At 34.6% G+C, this 20,325-nt stretch overlaps 3 protein-coding genes across 8 annotated transcripts; 1 reads left to right on the forward strand and 2 right to left on the reverse strand.

Moving 5' to 3' along the window:
- Positions 1–274: 274 nt before the first annotated feature.
- On the reverse strand, positions 275–8,797 carry LOC130969365 (DEAD-box ATP-dependent RNA helicase 17). 3 transcript variants are annotated; one of them, XM_057895043.1, is made up of 12 exons: positions 8,473–8,797; positions 8,031–8,173; positions 5,882–6,077; positions 5,639–5,711; positions 5,422–5,531; positions 4,612–4,755; positions 4,236–4,344; positions 3,756–4,108; positions 3,579–3,652; positions 2,893–3,197; positions 2,063–2,309; positions 275–1,006 (listed from the first exon to the last, which is right to left on the reverse strand). In XM_057895043.1, exons 3-12 carry the CDS (start codon positions 6,051–6,053, stop codon positions 758–760), a joined length of 1,836 nt encoding a protein of 611 aa, XP_057751026.1. In that variant the 5' UTR covers positions 6,054–6,077; positions 8,031–8,173; positions 8,473–8,797; the 3' UTR covers positions 275–757. The 3 variants fall into 3 exon arrangements, with proteins under 3 accessions (XP_057751026.1, XP_057751025.1, XP_057751027.1); XM_057895042.1 differs by lacking the exon at positions 8,473–8,797 and having other exon boundaries at positions 8,031–8,336; XM_057895044.1 differs by lacking the exons at positions 5,639–5,711; positions 8,473–8,797 and having other exon boundaries at positions 5,422–5,511; positions 8,031–8,337.
- A 261-nt stretch (positions 8,798–9,058) lies between these two features.
- On the forward strand, positions 9,059–14,163 carry LOC130967556 (uncharacterized). 4 transcript variants are annotated; one of them, XR_009081371.1, is made up of 7 exons: positions 9,059–9,506; positions 10,733–10,826; positions 11,022–11,140; positions 11,269–11,349; positions 11,835–11,979; positions 12,161–12,251; positions 13,151–14,163. XR_009081371.1 is itself a non-coding variant. In XM_057892466.1 (7 exons), the coding sequence occupies exons 1-6, from the start codon at positions 9,219–9,221 to the stop codon at positions 12,215–12,217; spliced, it is 729 nt and encodes a 242-aa protein (XP_057748449.1). In that variant the 5' UTR covers positions 9,059–9,218; the 3' UTR covers positions 12,218–12,235; positions 13,151–13,429. The 4 variants fall into 4 exon arrangements, 2 of the variants coding, with proteins under 2 accessions (XP_057748449.1, XP_057748448.1); XM_057892466.1 differs by having other exon boundaries at positions 11,835–11,924; positions 12,161–12,235; positions 13,151–13,429; XM_057892465.1 differs by having other exon boundaries at positions 11,835–11,924; positions 13,151–13,424.
- Positions 14,164–15,686: 1,523 nt separating this feature from the next.
- Positions 15,687–19,469, reverse strand: LOC130970534 (C-type lectin receptor-like tyrosine-protein kinase At1g52310). The gene is made up of 5 exons (XM_057896647.1): positions 19,058–19,469; positions 18,934–18,976; positions 18,051–18,470; positions 17,249–17,810; positions 15,687–16,481 (listed from the first exon to the last, which is right to left on the reverse strand). The coding sequence occupies exons 1-5, from the start codon at positions 19,139–19,141 to the stop codon at positions 15,950–15,952; spliced, it is 1,641 nt and encodes a 546-aa protein (XP_057752630.1). The 5' UTR covers positions 19,142–19,469; the 3' UTR covers positions 15,687–15,949.
- Between the last annotated feature and the right edge of the window lie 856 nt (positions 19,470–20,325).

Here is a 20,325-nt window from a genome sequence, read left to right on the forward strand (position 1 = left end):
TTAGGTTCTAATATTTGAGTCAGATTCTTATTTGATCTACAATATTTTAATTCAAAAAAATTTTAAATGAATTCAATATTGTCTACAGTTAAATTTAACATAAAAAAATTAACATTTAATGTTTGATTTTAGTAACGAAGTAAAATTAACCCACCAATAATTACTAATGTAAACTTTTTTGTTAATTATTCGAATCAAATTTAACGGTAAAATAACAATAAATCCGTTTGAAACATTTTGAAATTGAAATAGAACATTTGAAACATTAGATTTCAACCTTTATTAGAGGCCAAAATAATACTTAATCCTATATAGCTTACATTTCCAGAAAGCAGTTTGTAGTCCCATGATCAGTCTCATTCTTGTTGAGTTCTTGGAATTTATCCCAAATTGATCCAATAAAAGAATACATTTCATCACCTTTCAAACTTTCCTGCAATACTATGAGTTGAATTACATAATTACCGTATATTATATAGTACAAGTTAAATGATACACAACGGAAGTACCAAACATCAAGCATATAAAGCTTTGTTCAGCTCATGTCGACAACAGAACAGTGCTCCAATGGAGGAAGGACTCCTTACGATACTTTATCTCGGATCACTTGGTGTCAGCTTTGTATCGAATCCTATGGCTTTAGGGGATAATGATCCAGATTCGCTTGACACAGTATGTTGGTATCCATCCATAGTTGTCATTTTCATTATCATTTGCTTCATCAAAACTGCATCATCAGCCATTGTCATGGTTTTCATTAAGTCACTCTAGCAACTTTTCTCTTTTTCGATAGCCCACTTTTCTTCTCAAATCTCTTTCTCTTCTTATTTTGCTTTTGGAAGGATTGTCCAACTAAGGACGGTTGTTGTTTCAACGCAAAGCTTTTGGCCACGTGCCCCAAGTGAAGTTTCTTGATCATAAATATTCTTTTCAGCTCACCACGATGTGCTGTGTAAGCACGGACCCAAGAGCAAAATCCCTTCCTAGCAAGTTCATCCATCTTGGGCTGAAAAAATGACAACGCAACAGTTAGCTTATGATACACAGAAACTAAGATCCCTATATAGAATCGTATTTGTAGACAAAAATTGTCAGTGAAATCATGAGGAATAAGGATGATTGCGCTTCGGAAATCATCATCCCTCTTCGTTATTAGATGTAACATGATTTCAAACTAATGTAATGGCTCAATTTCGAGAGAAATAGTATTTGTATACTTGACAAGTTGACATATCAAGAGTACAACTTCTCTATTGATGTTTACTGTTACAAGTCATAAGATCAACCTGCAAGTCTAATTTAACCTCTGTTAATACATTAGATGTATAACCACCCAGGTAAACGAGGCATAGTGAATGATCAAACATCCTACCTAGAGCAGCTCACCTCACATGAACAACTAAGATGCAGCACAAAGGCCCTTTTTGGTGGGATTCAGCACAAATGATGATCAAAGGGAAACAAGGCCATTGCAGAGATTTGGGAGGAGACATAAATATGGGGAAATAGATGAAGAGTGGTTTATAGTTACCATTATCTAAGTCTAATCGTTTTGGAGTAGGTTGGATCTTTCTCCAGAATCTGCCACCATAAACAATGACTCAACAGCAGCAGGGATCATCCAATCCCACCACTTCAAAAAGTTCCCTTATCAATTCCACCAAACCAAGTTGGTGGCTGTGATTAGGATTGAAGAGCCTAGCAGAAATCATAGAACATTATGAGTTGACATGTGATTTTGACAACCATGATCCATTTCCCTGTCAGACCCTCCATTTCCTTTCACTCAAACCTATCTGGCATTAATTTAGATTGTCGGCGGTTCATAAGTCCTCTTGCTTAGCATATGCATAAAACCAACCCTGGCAACTCCAAATGTTTCATTGTTGTAAAAACTCTAAGCCAAACAACGATAATGGCTCTAGAGTTAAATTTGGGCACATTTTTCCAAATCAAAATAGGATTAACATGTTAAAATACAGGTTTCTCATGTATCATTCAGTTAGATGGAAATGGAGTATCTATATTAAACCAGAACTCAGAAAGATCAGCAGTGTATCACCTTGGAAATGATGAATGATTCAAGTGCCTTCTGGAGACAAAGGACCCAAGGATGCAAGTCGATGAAAACAGACTTCTTTACGTGTTTGTTCTGTCCGTGTAATGTAAAATTATCCAACACTTTGAGAAGAGGATACTCTGCTAGTGAAACACCATGTTTCTCCAAGTCCTGTAAATAATCTATTTCAACTGGTTGCAGAAATAATAAGGACTCTCCCCTTTCACCCAGACGAGCAGTTCTACCAACTCTGCATCATGAATTCATCAAGGATCAGAAATCATAGTCTTAACATCACGCTTTAAGACTTTAACATTACATAAAAGACAGCATGGGAGAATCCTTTTGAATCTAGAAGAAGAGATATCCATGAAACAAATTCCACTTCCTGATAGATATTACATCATGTATGTTTTTCATTTTCAAAGTGAGTCCTTCTAGGCTATTTATTGCAGCAAATTTGGATACAATGATATGACAATCATTTAGTTATTCATAATATTAATTGATTTTAAAATCCCTCATGGAATGGATAAGACATTCTTAAGATGCTAAAGTGGCATAGCTGTTAGCCCCTGAATATTTACGAGTGACAAAGTTCTCCATTAACAGCATTGATCTAACTAATTGAAGCTCGGAGATCACTTGTTTTTTAAATAAAAGATCAAATAAAATAAAGTTATACAATCGATATAAAATGGTCCGGGGAGGTTTGTTTGGACTGCAATTAGCATAAAAAACTAGAATTAAAATCAGAAAAAAAAAATGCCTTCCACATAACCACCCCTAAAAACATGGGAAAAGAAGCCAAAACAAAAAATAGGTATACATACCTGTGCACATATTCAGTAGCTTCCCCAGGAGAATCATACTGTATGATGCATCGAACCTTTGGAAAATCCAGGCCTCTAGCAGAAACATCAGTGGACAAAAGCAAAGCAGATTTCTCAGTTTTAAAAGCCTGAAAAGTAGATCTCCGGTCTTCATGTTCCATATTACCATGCAATCGAAAAGTTTGGCATCCAAGAAACATCTGTATGACCCTTTCTTTTGTTTGAGGATCAGTCGAGAAGTGGAACTCACTTAGTAGCGAATGGTGAAAGTCTACCGCATCACATGTCGAAAAGAATACCACAACCTATAAAATCACTAGGTCAATTATGTGAATCTTAAAGCATAATATTTGAATAACAGCATGTTCAATTGAAAAGGGGAAAATAAAGTTAAGGATCGATGCATGCCGAATATAAGTTCCAGTCACATAAATAAAAAATAATGCCTTCCATTTGTCAACTGTTTTCAAGGGATATCGACAAGCTTTTGTTGTCCCCATCCACATAATTCTTCATAAGTACACCAGAAATATTAAATTGTTCACGGTCATGTCAATATTTGCCAATGATAAGAAATACAGCTACTAAAAGCAAGAGAGAATGCGGAGAGTTAAAAATCTTCTAACTCCAACAACCTACATATAATATAGATAAGGAAAGTATCTTTAGAGCAAGTGACGCCTAACCTTTTGTGAAGTGTCTCTTTCAAAAAGATGCTTTAGAATTGAAAGAAGAACAGCAAGCCGAGAACCACAAGGCACTGCTTAGCAAAATTGTATTCCAATTAGGTACTCAGCATCTTAAGAATATTAACCGCGAAATGCAGTGAAGGAAAGATAAAAAAGAAACTAATTATCACATACCTTTCACGTATCTCTGAATTAACTGTCTGGGGATTTTATAATCTACAGCTGTTGGCATTTTACTGGAATACTTGACTTCATCATCTTCATCAGACTCTGAAGGATCAATGCTTTCAATTGTTGATACTGGTTTTCTTGTTTTACCCTCAAGACCAATCATCACTGGATTGTGTAAACTTATTTTAGCAAGATGGTTCACTTTCTCATTTAAGGTGGCAGAAAAAAGCAAATTCTGCCTTTGAAATTCAGAGTTTCTTGGAACTGTACTCTCCTTGTAATCATTTGCTGCTTTCCTTGAACCCAAAAGATCTAGTATTTCCTGTATATCTTGTCCAAATCCTAATTCCAAAATCCTGCAGAAAACCATACATCATTATCACATTTACTTGCCAAAAAAAAAAAACTATATGCAGAATCATTATCACATTTACTATGCCAACACATGATAATTTCTATAGCATCAATAGATGCAAGCCATACCTATCAGCTTCATCAAAAATTATCCAGCGCAATTTTGTGTACAAGAATGATGATGTATTCTTCAAATGATCTAAAAGGCGCCCAGGTGTTGCTATAAGAATTGATATGCCTAAAATAATAACCACAGGTTACAAATTTGACCAAGTACAGTGAATGTCCAACCTTGTTCCTCTGACAAGCTAAAGCATATTTTAAATAATGTTATCATGAAACAGCTTTATTTCATAATGTTGTTGCTATCAGTTTGATTATTCCATCGCATGAACAAAAGAAAAAGATTAAAAAGGGACAAAACCTTAAATATGAAAAGATAATAGGAATGCTGTTCTTTTTTTCCCTATTAAAAATGTTATTGATAAATATACTTGATTTCTACCTTTGCGTAGCCTAGCTTTCTCCTTTGATCTATTTTCACCACCCATAACATACCCGGGAACAATCCAATGGAATCGATGCAATAGCTTTTGAAGAATTTCATAAACCTGCAGACATAGCTCACGCGTCGGTACAAGAACCAACGCTATTTCCAACAAATCAATTAAATCTGTAACTGATTCAGACTAAATTAAAGAAAGAAATGCAATACTATTTTGTGTTACAAAAGGGGAAAACACAGTCAGTACAAGTGTACAACATTCCCATAAAAAAAATTAACACAAATCTTTCAGATGATGCATTATCATTAAACTTCACATATGTGCTCCTCAATAGAAGTAACAAACAACATATTATTGGGGAGGAAAGAAGGGGGGGGGGGGGGGTGCAAAAACTCTATATTCAGTGAAGTATCAAAAACTTACGAGCCCTCCATATAAGAGCAAAAACAATCCAAAGGAGAGCTATCGACGTAGTGTAGCTTTAAAATCTCTCAACATGTCTGGGAGGGAAAGACTTATATTATGAGTTTTATACAAAATAGATGCTAGAAGGTCTAATCTTATCCCATAAAACTTGCTTGTCTGAATTTAAGGTGCGACAATAGTGCTCCAACCAAAAGAGAAACTTTCTATGTTCACCTTTTTCCCATTTGAAAGCATTAGCATTATTTCAACTTTCAAGCTATAGCAGTATACTCAAATCCAGGGCAATGTGACATGATACACAGTAACAAGCATGCATAATTGTTATCTGTCTGTGACAAATAAATGGAGAGAAATTGAACAAATAGGTATAAAAAAAGACTTACCAAATGTTCCATCAGAGCGTTGTATGCGAGTATCATAATTCTGCAAGTGATGAATAAGTGGAGCTAAGTAGGCAACTGTCTTCCCTGTGCCTGTGGCAGCATTAATAAGTCTAAAATTTTATCATTAAGGAACCCAGAAATAAGAAGATATAGCATGTGCTAAAGCAAAGAAGATGAAGGAAGATTTCTAAATCCAGAGAGAAGGAAAAAAGGATACACATGACGGCCAGCGAGAATAACAGGAATGGCTTGAGCTTGCACCAGAGTTGGAACCTCGAATCCCAATTTTTCTAACAACAAAAAACATATAAAGTCTTTTCCCATTTGGAACAAAAAAAATGGGGAAATTGTAGGTTACTCTTAAGCTCAATCTAACCAGGCATGCTTCTGTGACACTAGGAATGAAAATTTATGAAAGAAATAAAAATCAGAGAAAGCAGGAGAGCAAGAGAGGAAATACCACGCAGTTCATCGCATAAGGAAGGGTGAAGGCCAAGGCTAGAGAAGGAGCAAGAAGCAAAAACGCTGTCATTTCCTATGGTTGCATTGCTGGCAGCACTGCCAACATCTTTCTTCTCATTCTTATTTTCCATCACTTTCTTGCTGCCTTTTTCGCTCTTCTTCATCCCCATTTTTTTTCTTTCAAATTCTCAACTCTATAGCACCATTACACCAAGGGTTTAACAAAAATTAGAGATGGCAGATATTGCAATAGATTATTTGACTTTAATAATAATAATAATAATAATAATAATAATAATAATAATAATAATAAGGTTAAATTACATAGTTGGTCCTTATACTTTCAGTGAAATTGCAAATTAGTCCCTACACTTTAAAAGTTTATAATTGGATCCCTAAAGAGAATTAAAATTTGCAATTTAGTCCCCACCGTTCAAAAAGTGTTTGATTTAACAGAATATTCTCTATTTTGAACATGTAACCTGCACATGTTTGACAACAGGGACCAATTTGTAATTTTAGTAAAAGTATGAGTACCAACTGTGTAATTTAATTATTTGAAGTGACCAAAAACTCCCTAAGCTATCTGAACCTACCCTTCCCTCCCCAACTCTCTCACTCTCACTTTCTCACTTTCTAAAACGACACCCGAACCCCACCGCTCTCTATCTCTCACCTCGGTTCACCATCGCTATGCCGGATCCACCGCATTTGTGCTCACGAGTCGGGTCTCGCCTCCTTTCTCCATCTCACCTCTCTCATCCGACAACTTTTTCTTCTCTTCCAATCCCAATACTGAACACCGACGATAAATGAAAGAGAACAATTCTAATCCCAAGCATGCTCAAATCGAACAATTTAATGTCTAAGAAAAAAATAGCAACAAATCAACACAAAAATAGTAACTCAATTTATTAGTGAATTCGGCGTGGTGACGGAGGCGAGAGGCACGACGATGGTGAGTCGAGGTGAGAGACAGAGAGCGTTGGGGTTGGGGTGCCATTTTGAAAAGTGAGAAAGTGAGAGTGAGAGAGCTGGGGAGGGGTAGGGTGGATTCAGATAGTCTAGGAAATTTTTGGTCATTTTTAAATGGTTAAATTACACAGTTGGTCCCCATACTTTCACTAAAGTTGCAAATTGGTCCCTATTGTAAACATGTGCAGGTCACATGTTCAAAATAGAGAATATTCTGAGAATATTTTATTAAATCAAACACTTTTTGAATGGCGGGGACTAAATTACAAATTTTAATTATCTTTAGGGACCCAATTAGAAACTTTTAAAGTGTAAGGACCAATTTGCAATTTCACCAAAAGTATAGGGACCAACTGTGTAATTTAACCTAATAATAATAATCAGGATTCCTACAGTTATCATTGTTCAGAATCCAATAATAACCAAAAAATAAATGAAAATGTCACTGCCCAGCAAATCAATTGAAGCATTCTAACAGACAGCTAATGAACATTGTGCCAGAGTAATACACTCCCCTCTTAGATTCTTTAATTGTGCTGCAGGAGTTGTACATTATTGACTAGAGAATAGTAAAAGAACAAACAATATTTGATTCAATAGCCACACCATCATCAAAACTAGAATAACTCAATAAGCAATTCTACAAACTCTAAAACCCTAAACCCTTATCCAATGCCATACCAACTCAGATGACAAAACAGCATAAAGCTTGGTCGAGACCTAATACAACTCGTGAATTTATTCTCAATTATAGTTTACAATCGAAGCTGCAACAAACACAAGTATTAGTATAATTTTCTGATTATGCCTCATTGATTATCATATTGACAGTTCCATTTTTTTAATTGTTAAAAAAAAAGCTTTCATTTTAATAAAAATATGCTATGTATATCAGCCATACAAATATTAATAACAAACTCTCTGTTTTTCTATTTTTTTTTTTTGTTGAAAAACGAACATGAAAAGGACTTCGATGCTCAGTCACAAAAGGTGCTGCATGAAACATATTGGCAAAAGAGAATTCAACACAAAGATCAATTACTACTGTAGATATTGAAGAGAACCATAAGTAAGAATATAATGTAATAGCCAATTCAAGAGAACCATGAAATCAGAAATCACAAGCAAATAGCACCATAAAGAGCACAAATATAAAAGATCACAAAACTTGCCTCTTGGAGAAGTCACGCACGAAAAAAGGGGCGGTTGATGCACCGAAGCAGTGGTGCATTCACTAGCGGCGGCGACGGGGAGGGAGCACTGACACGACTGCAGTTTGGTTGGCTTCACCGCTTCACAGCTCGAAACACCTCAGCTGGTCTCTCTCATCAGTTGCAGTTCACGTTAGGAGAAAGACGCGATAAAAAAATAGGGTTATATAAAAAAAAGGGCAACTTTGGAATATTATAGTTTAGACAGGGATGTTTTTGACATTTTAGAACATAAAAGCAAAATTCTAAACACAAAAGGTAGAGAAATTTTCACCGGTTACTTTTATTAGAATAACAATATTACTATACGCAAATCACAAATATGTTCTTTTTAGTTCAGATTAAAAATATTAAAATAAATATATAATAATTAATTATTACTAACATTAACTAAATAACTTACTTGTTTAATTTTTTAAATTTTGGCATCGCAGTTGATTATTGCCCGCTGCTGCTGCTTGGTGGGTCTTGGAGGTGAAAAAGTGTGGCTGGTGATTGTTTTCGAAAGGGAAAGGGAAAGTTTGAGAGTGAATGAGTGAGAGGGAAGTGAGAGCGAGAGTGACGAAAGTGAATGAAATGCCGAGAGTGAGAGCGCGCGACCTATTTGGAGAAAGAGGGGGGAGTCGCAACGAGTCACGTGTCTGCACGGCAGCAACGCGTGTCGCGCATGCAGTGAATAGGTACTTCCTGCGTACTGTGCTCTCTCGGGACTCAGGGTTCTAGCGCCATCACGGGTCTCTGCAAGGAATTGGGAGGGTTTGAGTGGGTGGGGGGAGCGGGGAGGGGGGAGGGGGAGAAACGGAGAAACAAAAAGGATTAGAGATTTGGGAAAAAAAAGTAGAAATAGCAAAAATATGGTGATGTGTTAAAGTAAACAGAAATAATAAAATTAGAATTAATTTTTTACTTTAATTTTAAATGGGCTTATACATATTTTATTGTCTCTTAGTGGGATCCTAAAATATAAATTGTATTTTCTTTGGTTGCGAAAAAAAAAAAACTCGATTAAAGAATACATTTTTTTAAAATTTTTTTGTTAGATGATGTACAATGCTAGGGGCAGACGGGTAGCTGTGAAACAATTAAAATTTTGAGCTCACACTTCTTTGTTCCTTCACTCCTTGGTAATCAAGAATCGTTTTTGTTGAGATGAGGACGATAAACGAAGTAATCGAAGTGGATGGGTTAGAGGCGAGGTTATTGGACTTGGAGGGCGGTGAGAGTGAAGCGGTGCTGTATGCGGCGTCGTTTGTAGAAAGCGAAGAGAGGTTTGTGAAATACAACACAGTGCAATGGGTGCTTTACTCGCTTCTTCTCATATTGGCATGGGGAATTGGCTTCCTCATGTTGCTCTATCTTCCTGTTAGGAGGTTTGTGCTCAGAACCGACATACGCTCCAGAAAGCTCTACCTCACTCCTAATTCCATTGTTTACAAGGTCTAATTCAAATCCTTTTCTTCTTCTTCTTTCTTCCAATTTTTCTGGACTTTGAATCAACTAATTTTATACCTAGATTAGTTCACAAAATTATCCAAAATATTCGACAAAACTATCCAATGAATTATCCATCGGATTGTTTTGTTCAACTAATCTTGTCTTTGACGAATATTGAGTTAGTTTACAATTACATCTTTCTAAAACCTTTAGTTCAAATTTTCATTTTATTTATTTATTTTTGGTAATCATGTAGTCTTTATCTTTAGGAAATTTAATTCGGAGTGCATTATATATCGTATTCTCATGAGGCAAATTAGGTTGTTAGGGATTTAAAAGTTAAAATTTGGAGTGTTTATAGGGAAGACCAGTGTCACTTCTTATAAAAGGAGGACAATGTATATTGCTACAAATGATGGGGTGTCATATTCCTAATCTCAATTTTCAAGGGAAATGAGTGTAAATTACTTGTTCTCTTTTCATTATTATTAGTTTTTAAAAGCTGAAAGGAAGGATTTCATAACAGACATAACAGAGAGGTGAAGAATTGATGAAGAATAATCTGAATACTGTTATCATGATTGAGTTGGAAAATACATAGTACAAATATCCTTGTATTGGAGATGATAGTTACACATCTATTACAGATAACAGAATCTAAGTAACAGAATTGAAAAGCCTGTGACTAACAGATTTGACTGTCTCAACAGAATTGACAGATTTAGTTATAATTATAATCACTTTTTTACTCTCCACGGATTTTGGTAAGGGAAAAGGGTTTTGCTTTCTGCATGGAGTAGGTACTTTCTGAGTGGTGGTCTACTAGTTAGTAGTGGTTAGTACGTAGTAAATAGTTGGGATTTTGGCAGTATAATTAGTCTCACTGGTAACGAAACAACCTCGCAATTTCATATTAGATGAGATCAATTACATGAATCAAACAAGCAGTTTGTCTTTTTGGACTCATCAATAAAAAAAGGGAAACCCAGTGCAAGCATCCCGCATTAATGCAGGGTTTGTGGAAAGGCAGCACCCAAAGGGTGTAATGTGTACAACCTAACCTAATAATTACATCAGTGGCTGTTTCCACAGCTTGAATCCGTGACCTTGAGGTATGGTGGAAGGCTGAAAAAAGAATAAACTTGATTTTGATCACATGTCAATTTATTACGTTTGCATTTATTGATCCCTTGATGTGTTTTATACATATATTTGTTTGTTTAGTCCAGGTTACGAGGCCAGTACCATTTCCATGTTTTGGGGTCCTGCAGAAAGAGAAGCATGTTTTATTGCAGAATGTAGCTGATGTTGTCGTTGAACAAGGTGTGTAGAATTTGGAGTTCTCTTCTGTGTGCAACTAAGCTTTTGACCACATTATTTGTGGTTCTAGTTTCAAACTGTCTATTTTGGTAGGCCCTGTTTCTTGTTTTAGGCCTTCTGACCTTCAGCAATCGTTTTCGGGGGGTGCTATGGTTTTCGTTTCTGTTATTTCTATTGCCTGATTTCATCTATTCGCAGGATATTTGCAGTCACATTTTGGTGTTTATTCTCTTAGAATTGAAAATATTGGTGTACGAAGACCACCTAGTGATGATGTTAAAATCCAGGGTGTTGCAAATCCACATGCTTTCAGGAAGGTATTTGGTAGTGCCCAACCATGCACCGGTGATAAAATAATTTTTCTTTTGCTTGTTTTTTGTGTCACTATAAGTTGATAACATGGGTTAAGTGAAAATGCTTTTTGCATCCTTTGATTTCTTTACAGGCCATAATGATGCGCCTATCAAACATGAGAAATGAGATGTTCTCTACACAGGTTTCTACATTAGATGTTCCACATATGATGGTAGGTTATTTATTCTAGAGTAACATTATTGAACATAGTTATTATCGTATTCTATGCTGACATTACCATCCATCCAACGTGGATGAGGTGTGGACTCCATTGATCCATGGGTGTATGTCAGCTCAATGTATGGTGATAGCTATGTTGAAGAAAGGTTTCTTTTTTTTCAACGCATGCAATTGTTCCATACTGTGTGCTGGCTTGTGGTAATAAATAACTTGAATTCCCCACTATTTTTGGTCCTTTTTTTCTTGTCGGTAACCATTGATAAAGTTTAACCCAATAAAACTAAAGGGTGTGGTTCGCAGAATGTTTTCATTTTCTTGGGAAGATTTTTTAGGTAAGATTTTCAGGAATGTGAAAACATTCCACAAACCACACCTGCTAAAGGGTGTTGATTATAGCTCCCATTGTTCTTGTTGTTTGCTTATTATATCCATCCTCTTTTTTTCCTTCACTCTGTCATTCGTTTCTTTCATCTGTAGATGTCTCCTTCAAAGTCATTGAGACAAGATTCCACTTCTGGAGAGCTGCTGCTGTTGCAGAAACTAGAGGAAGTTGGAAACTCTGTCAAGGTAGAAAAGTAAAGACAATATTATATGTGCAGTAGTCAATTGCATGAACTTCAGGGTGAGGAGAAACACGAAGGTTAAGTATGGATTGAGACAGAAAATGAAATAAAAAAACTTAAAAAGAAAATAGGGAATAAAAGACGGGGAAAAACAAGAAGAAAGAAAGAAGAAAAGATATTTAGTTGTATGTTTGGTTTATATTCTTTTGGCTAAGCACTGGTGATTTATGGTCACTGCAGAAAATTCAGTGTTTATTTGAGGAGCAACAATCTCATACAGCAGAATCTACAGATTGAAGTTTGTGAAAAGTTCAGGTAACCTATTTTCCAGGTAATGATAAACACTTTTAGGTGTTATAATTAAAGAAGGTATCATATTATATCTTAAATATATCATAGAATATCAAAGCATATCTGTGATGATTGCATATAATCCGTTTACTTATTAAACTGGGAAGATTTTCTTGTCTATTAGATCAATAAATTGAAGAGATTATATGATATCTTCTTTATTTCTAACATTGTTATTGATTTGCTTACAGAAAATGATAAGAATAGTAACAGACAAATATTAGGAAAAATATTTGCCCATGTCAATTTTTGCAGTGTTGTTAGTGGCTTTCTAAAGAATTGGTGCACTTCTCTTTAGTATTTTATTGAGCTATCCAATAAAATTTTGCATTAGCTTATCTATTATTATGTTTTGGATTTTGCTAACTAGTGACCTAAGGGTGCAAAACGTGTTTAGGATTGAAAAAGCTAGAGTTCTAAGTTTTCAATGAAATTAAATCCATAAGAAGAGTAAAATTCTTACACTTGTGTATTCTTAAGGAGTGAACACTTGTTAGCGAAACCTTTATTGTTTACATTTATGGGGAAATAAAATGGTTTGTTAATACTGTAAAACATAGAGATCCACTTGGCGTTCTTCGTCTTTCTCGGAATATGATTCCCTTCACTGCATGTGAGTATAAGATTGTTTACTTTAATGTACAAAAAAAAAAAAATACTAAAGAGTGAAGAGAACACTAAGATTTCTAAATTTCAAGCAATACCAGGCAGTCATTTCTTTCTAAACCGGCAGCATAAGGCAGGTCTTTTACCATTTTTTGTCCAACATTCTTTTCCTGTTTTCCTTTCTGTCACTAGAAACTTTTGGTAGATCTTTTTGAAAATTGCTGCAAGAGAAGATATAGGGATGGTGAATCGGGTCTTGATTATCTGATGCAGGTAATGGAATAATCGGGTAATTTCAAATCCTCAATCAGTCTCCTGACTCTTCCAAATTCCAAGCCTAATTGCTACGTTATTAACATAATAACATCCCATGCAACTATTGATGACACGCTAAGCATTATAGCTAGTCATCATTGTTTAAATTTGTACTTTCTTGTGTAAAATTGCGCTTAATTGCGCTGTGTATTAATGTTAAAAGAAAAGAAGAAATACCTTTATTGTTATACTAGTGTGTATGATGTATCAATGATTCCATTTTAATTTTATTTTATTTTATAGAGTAAATGGTCAAATTAGTCTCTGAAATATCACTCGTTCTTCAAATTAGTCTCCAAAAGGTTTTCTTAATTAAATTTATCTTTTAAAGATTTTAAATTAGTCATGGTAGTGCTTCTATCCAAGGTAGTTAAAATCGCGACTCTACTTGTAGAATCACACACGATTCTGCGATTTCGCTTTTTCCTCCCGTCTCGTTTATGCTTCTCGTCTTTCAGGAAGCAACTCCGTGCTGAGTTGCCGAGGAAACACGCTCAAACAGTGAAATCGCGAGTTTCTATCGAGGTTGTGTTCCAGTTTCAAGAAAGCTCCAGAAGCGGTTTTCTTGCCCCAAATTGCAACTAATTCAAACCCTAGAACCCAATCTGAAGTGAAGAAGGTGAAGGTAAATGCCCCTGCAAATTCTTTTTGAATCGTTTACCCTAACAATTTAACCTCCTTTTCAGTTTTCACTTTATTCAATCTATTACTTTCCCTCCCTCTAAACTTTGAACTCCCTTCTGAAATCACCAAATCGGAGAAGAAAAATTGTGTTACCGTGACCTGTGAGGCTTGTTGTGATGCCGTCTGTGAGTGTATCTCTGCCTTTTTGACTCTCTCTGACTGCATTGAAAGGTTGCTAACTTAGTGTTGCTGTTGCTCTGTGTCCTTGGCTGCCGGTGTTCATGGTTGATTGTTGTTGCTTTCTGCGCTCTTCGCCTTCCCTGTTTAGTGATTTTCCTTAAATCTTTTTTGCCTCTCCTGTTTAGTGATTGTTCATTTTAGTGGTTTGTGTTCACAAGTCACAACAAAACTGTTCTTCACTTCTTTGCAGGTTTTTTTTTTTTGGCTGAATTTTGTTTAACCGAAAACTTGAATTGTTAATTTGTTATTATGGCATTGGACATAGTTCCTCAAAAACCAAATACTTCTGCTACAAAGTGAACGAATACACTCTATGAAGGACGATTGAAAATTTTATATTATGGTGTAATGTACAAGCAAAGGTAGCAGATCTTTTATGTCGTAATTAGTTGTTCATTGAAGTAGTTTAGTTGCTTTATTTATTACTTAACTTTATTTTATGTCGTATATAATTGTGAGTTGTAAATTTGTGTTTTAATTTGTGATTGAGCTTTGTGACTTGTGAATTTGTTATCTTATTTTTTATAATTTATAATTTTATATTTTACGAGTCACGTTTACGTTTCGTCTTACGATTCAATGACTTACTATTTTGTACTTATTTTTCGAGTCGAGGTAAAAACTATGAGTTTATTACTTTGTTTCTATCACTTTTTTTATTGATGGTGTCAAAATCGATAGAAGAATAACAATCATTTGAAGCTACTTGAATTAGATTGGATTGAAAAATAAAACCAAAAGAGCAATTACCTAAATCAATCTCCTATAATTTTAAAAATGGATATTTTAGTCATTAAAAAATTATTATACAGATTAATCTCTAATATTTTTCTGTTAGATATAATATTTTTCGTCCATTTTACTTTTATTATATGTCAACCTTTATTATTGTTAGCTTAGCTTTGTGCATGTAAACGATGACAATACGATATTAGAGACAAGTAAGGTGAATAATGATGCTTTAAAATTTAAATTAAAACATTTTTTTGATACACATGTTTTATAAAATAGGACATCTTTTGATTGTATTAAATACAAAAATATCAAAAATTTTAACTGAATTTCTTGTAGAATAATTTTATTATTATTATTATTATTGAGTGATTATATATATATCTAATGAATAAATTTATTATTATTTTTGTCTAAAAAATACAAAAAAATTATGGAGGAAGAACTTTCGTGTGAACGGCAGGAAAAAAATGTTAGAAACTGATCTGTGTATTAATTTTTTTTAGAGACTAAAATATTCCCTTTTAAAATTTTCTGTGAAAAATTGAATTGAAGACTCATTTGTCTGTCAGAGTAAAATATTGAAGATGTTTTTGTATATTAATTTTTTTTAGATACTAATATGTCTATTTTTAAAATCTTTAGAGACTAATTTGAATAATTACTCAAATCAAAATATTTAATTTAAATTGTAATAAATTTTATTCATTTAACATTTTTTTGGTGACTATTCATTTTACATTTTAAATCGATCAAAATTATATTGGAAACATCATATCTTGTGAGTAAGAATTTAATTATCTTGGAGTTAGAAAAATGCCTTGGTTACAAAATAAACAAAATCTGCGTATATATACGTGGTGCTTTCTTGCTTCTAATGTAAACAAGATATGTAACAAAATAAAATTGTTTTCCAGTTTCATATTAGTGGGCCATGATTGTAATTTGATAGGAATGAGAAAAAGGTAGCATAAATACATCGCTAGTAACACACCTACACAGCTACACTACATGTACATATACAGGTCCTGAAGAATTCACCTAATCTGACATTAGGTCCCTGTTAATAATTTAGCTAAGCTAATTCCAGCTTTAGGGAGCTTTAAAATACATACAAAAATGTAAATACTCCGTTTGCGTTCGAAAATTACTAGGTTAGCTTTACTTTGCAGGTGGTTGGGAGAACTGTTGTAACTGAAGAACAACGTGAGACATTCTCGGGCGCATAGATGGGACATGCTGTGTGCAAGAATAGACAAGGTCCACCACCTTCTGAATGGTGCTAGCCTCTGGAATGATACTTGAAGATGATGATGATATATGAGGATCCAAGAGTTCAGGGTAGCGATTTGCTTGCACGAGGGGCGTCGCCCATTCAAATATACTCTGCCAACCCATGGAATCAACTGGTTGTGCAGGTCGGCGCCCGGTGACTATTTCGAGTAGTAGGACACCAAAACTATAGACATCACTCTTTGTTGTTAGCTCGTTTCGATACACGAACTCTGGAGCAAGATATCCGTGTGTTCCCCCTGCCATCACGGTCCGCTCCCGCTCATGCATTGCTTCATATGGTACAAACTTTGATAGGCCAACTCCCATTAGGTGTGCTCCGAACTCCTCGTCTAGCAGTACATTACTAGCTCGTATATCTCGATGCACAACTTGTGGCTTAACCTTGTCATGCAAAAACCTGTTGAAATGATGAGGAGAAAAGATACTTCTTAATTTTGTTTAATTTAGTGGTAATCCAACTCTGTAATAAAATCAGAATAATCAAAGGAAATCATTTGAGGGAATTAAAACTAGAAAAACCATTAAGAGGAAACTGAACATGGATAGATGCTAAAAACAATCTGGTCAAAATTTTCAGCTTCATGGAAAAGTTAGGCTAACATAGGAACACATTATCCATAAGAGTCACATTACATGGCCAATATTTTTGTAGCTAGCATAAGAAAAGACAAAGAAACCAACTAACCAAGTATGGAGTGAAAATCAGGTTAATGGCTACATGTTGGGTAAAAAATTATTGATCACCTAGACTTTCTCTAGAAGACCTTGAAGGTTGGTGCTACCTAGAACCCCATCAAAATTAGAACGACTTAACTATTTCTTCTTCACCAGGCCAGTAGTGATGATGTTCTGTACTCAACTCCACTAAAACAAATGAATATTCAACAATGATAAGCCATTGCACTAAACTAAAATGTTCCAATATTTAATCTGCAATTTTACAAATGACCCAAGGTAGTAATTGAGCACAGATTATACAGAATACGTGCAACAATCAAGTGAAACTGACCTATAGTAGCACCTGAAAAAGGGAAACTTCAATCTTCAAGAAGATTTTCATTAATTAAGGTGAAAACATGCATTTAGATGTAAAGAAAGGAATGTTCAAGATTAACATGTGGAAAGTAACTAAGTTATCAAAGAAAAAGTATATTTTGAACGTACGCAATCCCTTGCGCAAGCGTCGTGGCAATTTTCATCCTCATAGCCCAGTCTAAGCTACGGCCACCTCTTGGTATGTGATGTAGCCATTTATCTAAGGGCCCATTAGCTACAAACTCATAAACAATATATCGATCACCATGATCATAGCAGCACCCCATCACAGCTACTAGATTTGAATGGTGGAGCCTTGCAACTCTGCCAATCTCTGAATAGAATTCCTTTTTACGTTGGAAGCTTGACCTCTTTAATCTCTTAACTGCAACCTTTGAGCCATCTGGTAGGACCCCACTGTATGTACCACCTGTCTTGGCATCCCCAACAAGACGGTTACCTTCACTGAAATTCTTTGTAATAGACCTTAATTCATCTTTGGTAAAAACTTTCCATGATGGAAGAGAAGCTGCTGGGTCAGATAGCTTTCTAGACCGCCTTCTTTTCTTGCCCTGTTTATATACAAGGAGCCAAACCACCACGGCTAATGTTATCGAGAGTATCAATGCACTCACAACTGAAAGGATGATAAGGTATTCCCTGTGGCAATGCATATGGTTACATTTCCTACCTGTGATTAGACAAAAGTAGTACACATTTTAGGAAGCAATCATGATTAAAAAATACATAGCAAAGTCATCATGGTGCAGAAATACTGAAAGAGGAGCATAAGCAACAATGCAACATATTTCTCACGAACAAAGAATGATAGACAAAACCATTTGTCTGAGACAATAAAAACATTTATAATAAAAAATACATAGCGAATGTAAGATGAGAATTGCCAGAAAGACATATAAGAGGAGCATACCTATATCAAGTACACATACAAAAGAATAAGGATTATCACATCTCTCACTCAAGAGAGATTTTGAGTTGTTAGTCATTAATGCACACAAATCGTTCGTTCTATTCACACGACAAGATGGTTTACAGTTGGTTGGAACATCAGTCAAGGGAAAAAGGGACTGATTCCATTGAGAATTGTCAGACCACATCCATTGGTAACCAGATGTAGAATTGAGATTTCTTCCACCAATCCAGCAACTATTTATATATTCACCGCATAGACTCTGAGCAAATTGTAGCTCCTGAACCGATACCAGTGATGCTAAATGGCCACCATACTTATTGCAACAGGTCTCTGAATCATTCCAAGATTGAGGCCTCCCAACATGGAGAAAACACTTGGTCTTATTAGGATCTATAACCCAACTAGTTGGGCATGGTGCTGAAAAAAAAAAAGAAACAAAACATTTGAATGGCAGAGCATGAATAGTAGATAAATTACAGTTAAAACTGCAATCACCATGTAACTTGAAACACCATTAGATGAAGTGGATTCGAATTTAGAAACAATACATATTAAATTACAAGCTGAGAAGCATTGTGTATACCCTTCCCTTTCAAAATATGCTATAAGATAAATGCACAAGAAGTTTGAAAAATGAGATTCCATTGCATCCTGTCATGAATCATGTCTAACCCTAGCCAATTTATGCTTAAATCTCTTTTCGTTCGCATTCAATTAAATCATTCACATGTTGCAAACTTGCAATATAAGAACATCATTACACAAGCAAATTACTTGATATTCTTCCGAAACAAATTTTTCTTAAATATGACCTAGAGCCTTAAAATAAAATAAATTATGGAGCATATAGTGGTAACAATAAGTAACAAAGTGATCATACCTTCAGTATCTCGATTGAGCGAACCGCAAGTCTCATTAAGTGCCTACAAGCAAAACAAATCTTTGTTAAATAGACTTTCAGCTTTTCCCCAAATTCATTTATTAAAAAACAATCAGTGACTCACTGCACTAGAGGAAAGTCCAAGAAGAAGAGCCAGAAAAGCTACAGTAAGGACTAACAATTTCAGAGCTATGGGTTTCACTTCCATCACAAAAAAAGGGTTTTGCAATCTTCAATTAACAAACTACACTATCTGCAAAGGGTGCACCCTAAACAAATAAGAAGAAGAAGATGGAGCAGGAGAAGTTGAAGACTTCATTTTCCAAGTATGACTTGAGTGAGTGCTATTACTGAGAAATCTCCTCTTCTTTCAATTCCTTGCTATTTCTTTTCTTTTGCGTTCTGCTCGTCATTACTTTTCTATGGTTGGTTAGTTGGGTAGGTGCAGTGTGTAATTGCTCTCACAAGAAAATTCATTTCAGATCCATTTGCTAATGGCACAGTAAGCAAGGCCCGCTACGTTCGATGAGACAAACTTTGCAGGTGCAATTTAATGCCCTCATTTTTCGAAAGCCTTAATTATTCTAGATCACTACATTACAATATTACATGTATATTAAAAATTACTAACTAAATTAGTTATTCGTATAAAATATACATTAAAAATAAATTAAATATATATATTTAAATATAAATAAATAATAATTAATTTTTAGTGTTTTTAATACTTTTAAAAAAGTATTTATATTATTTTATTTTTTTATAAAATTTTCTAATTTTTTTTGTATTTGAGATCTAATATTTATAGCAAAAGAGTATAAAAATATCTTTGATGAATAGTAAAATTTAATAAAAAATAAATTTTTTAAGTGATCACTTAAATTCGTGCTATTCTCCAATTTAATTAATCTTTTAAATTTCAATTGTGCTATATTAATCCTTTAGATTAATTTTCGAACATAATATTAGTTTCTAAATTTCTTTTCAGTGTTAGAATCAATGAACAGAATGATAAACTGGCTCTACCTTACCATGCTAAACGCTAAAACAGCTTGCTAACATGACAAAATTGTTATTTTTATCCAATTTGATCTCTCCCCTTTATAACCTAATTCATTTCTATTGTGAACTCTATTTCATCTCCTTCTATTTTTTATTGAAGCATTCTCTTAAAGCTCATAACTGAAATGACAACACTTGAGTTTGGAAAAACTATGATAATCATGATGATAATGTTAGTCATGTCACAATCTCATTATCAAAGCATTATGAGTTGATGATATTGTTTATGATCGTTCAAGTATGTTTGGCACCACAATGAATGATGATGATAATGAACGCTCTTTGGATTCCTATGCCATAGAACTCCCTAGTTCTGGGTAAATAACAAGG

This window comes from Arachis stenosperma, chromosome 3 (genome assembly GCF_014773155.1).
Source record: "Arachis stenosperma cultivar V10309 chromosome 3, arast.V10309.gnm1.PFL2, whole genome shotgun sequence".
NCBI classification, from domain to species: Eukaryota; Viridiplantae; Streptophyta; class Magnoliopsida; order Fabales; family Fabaceae; genus Arachis; species Arachis stenosperma.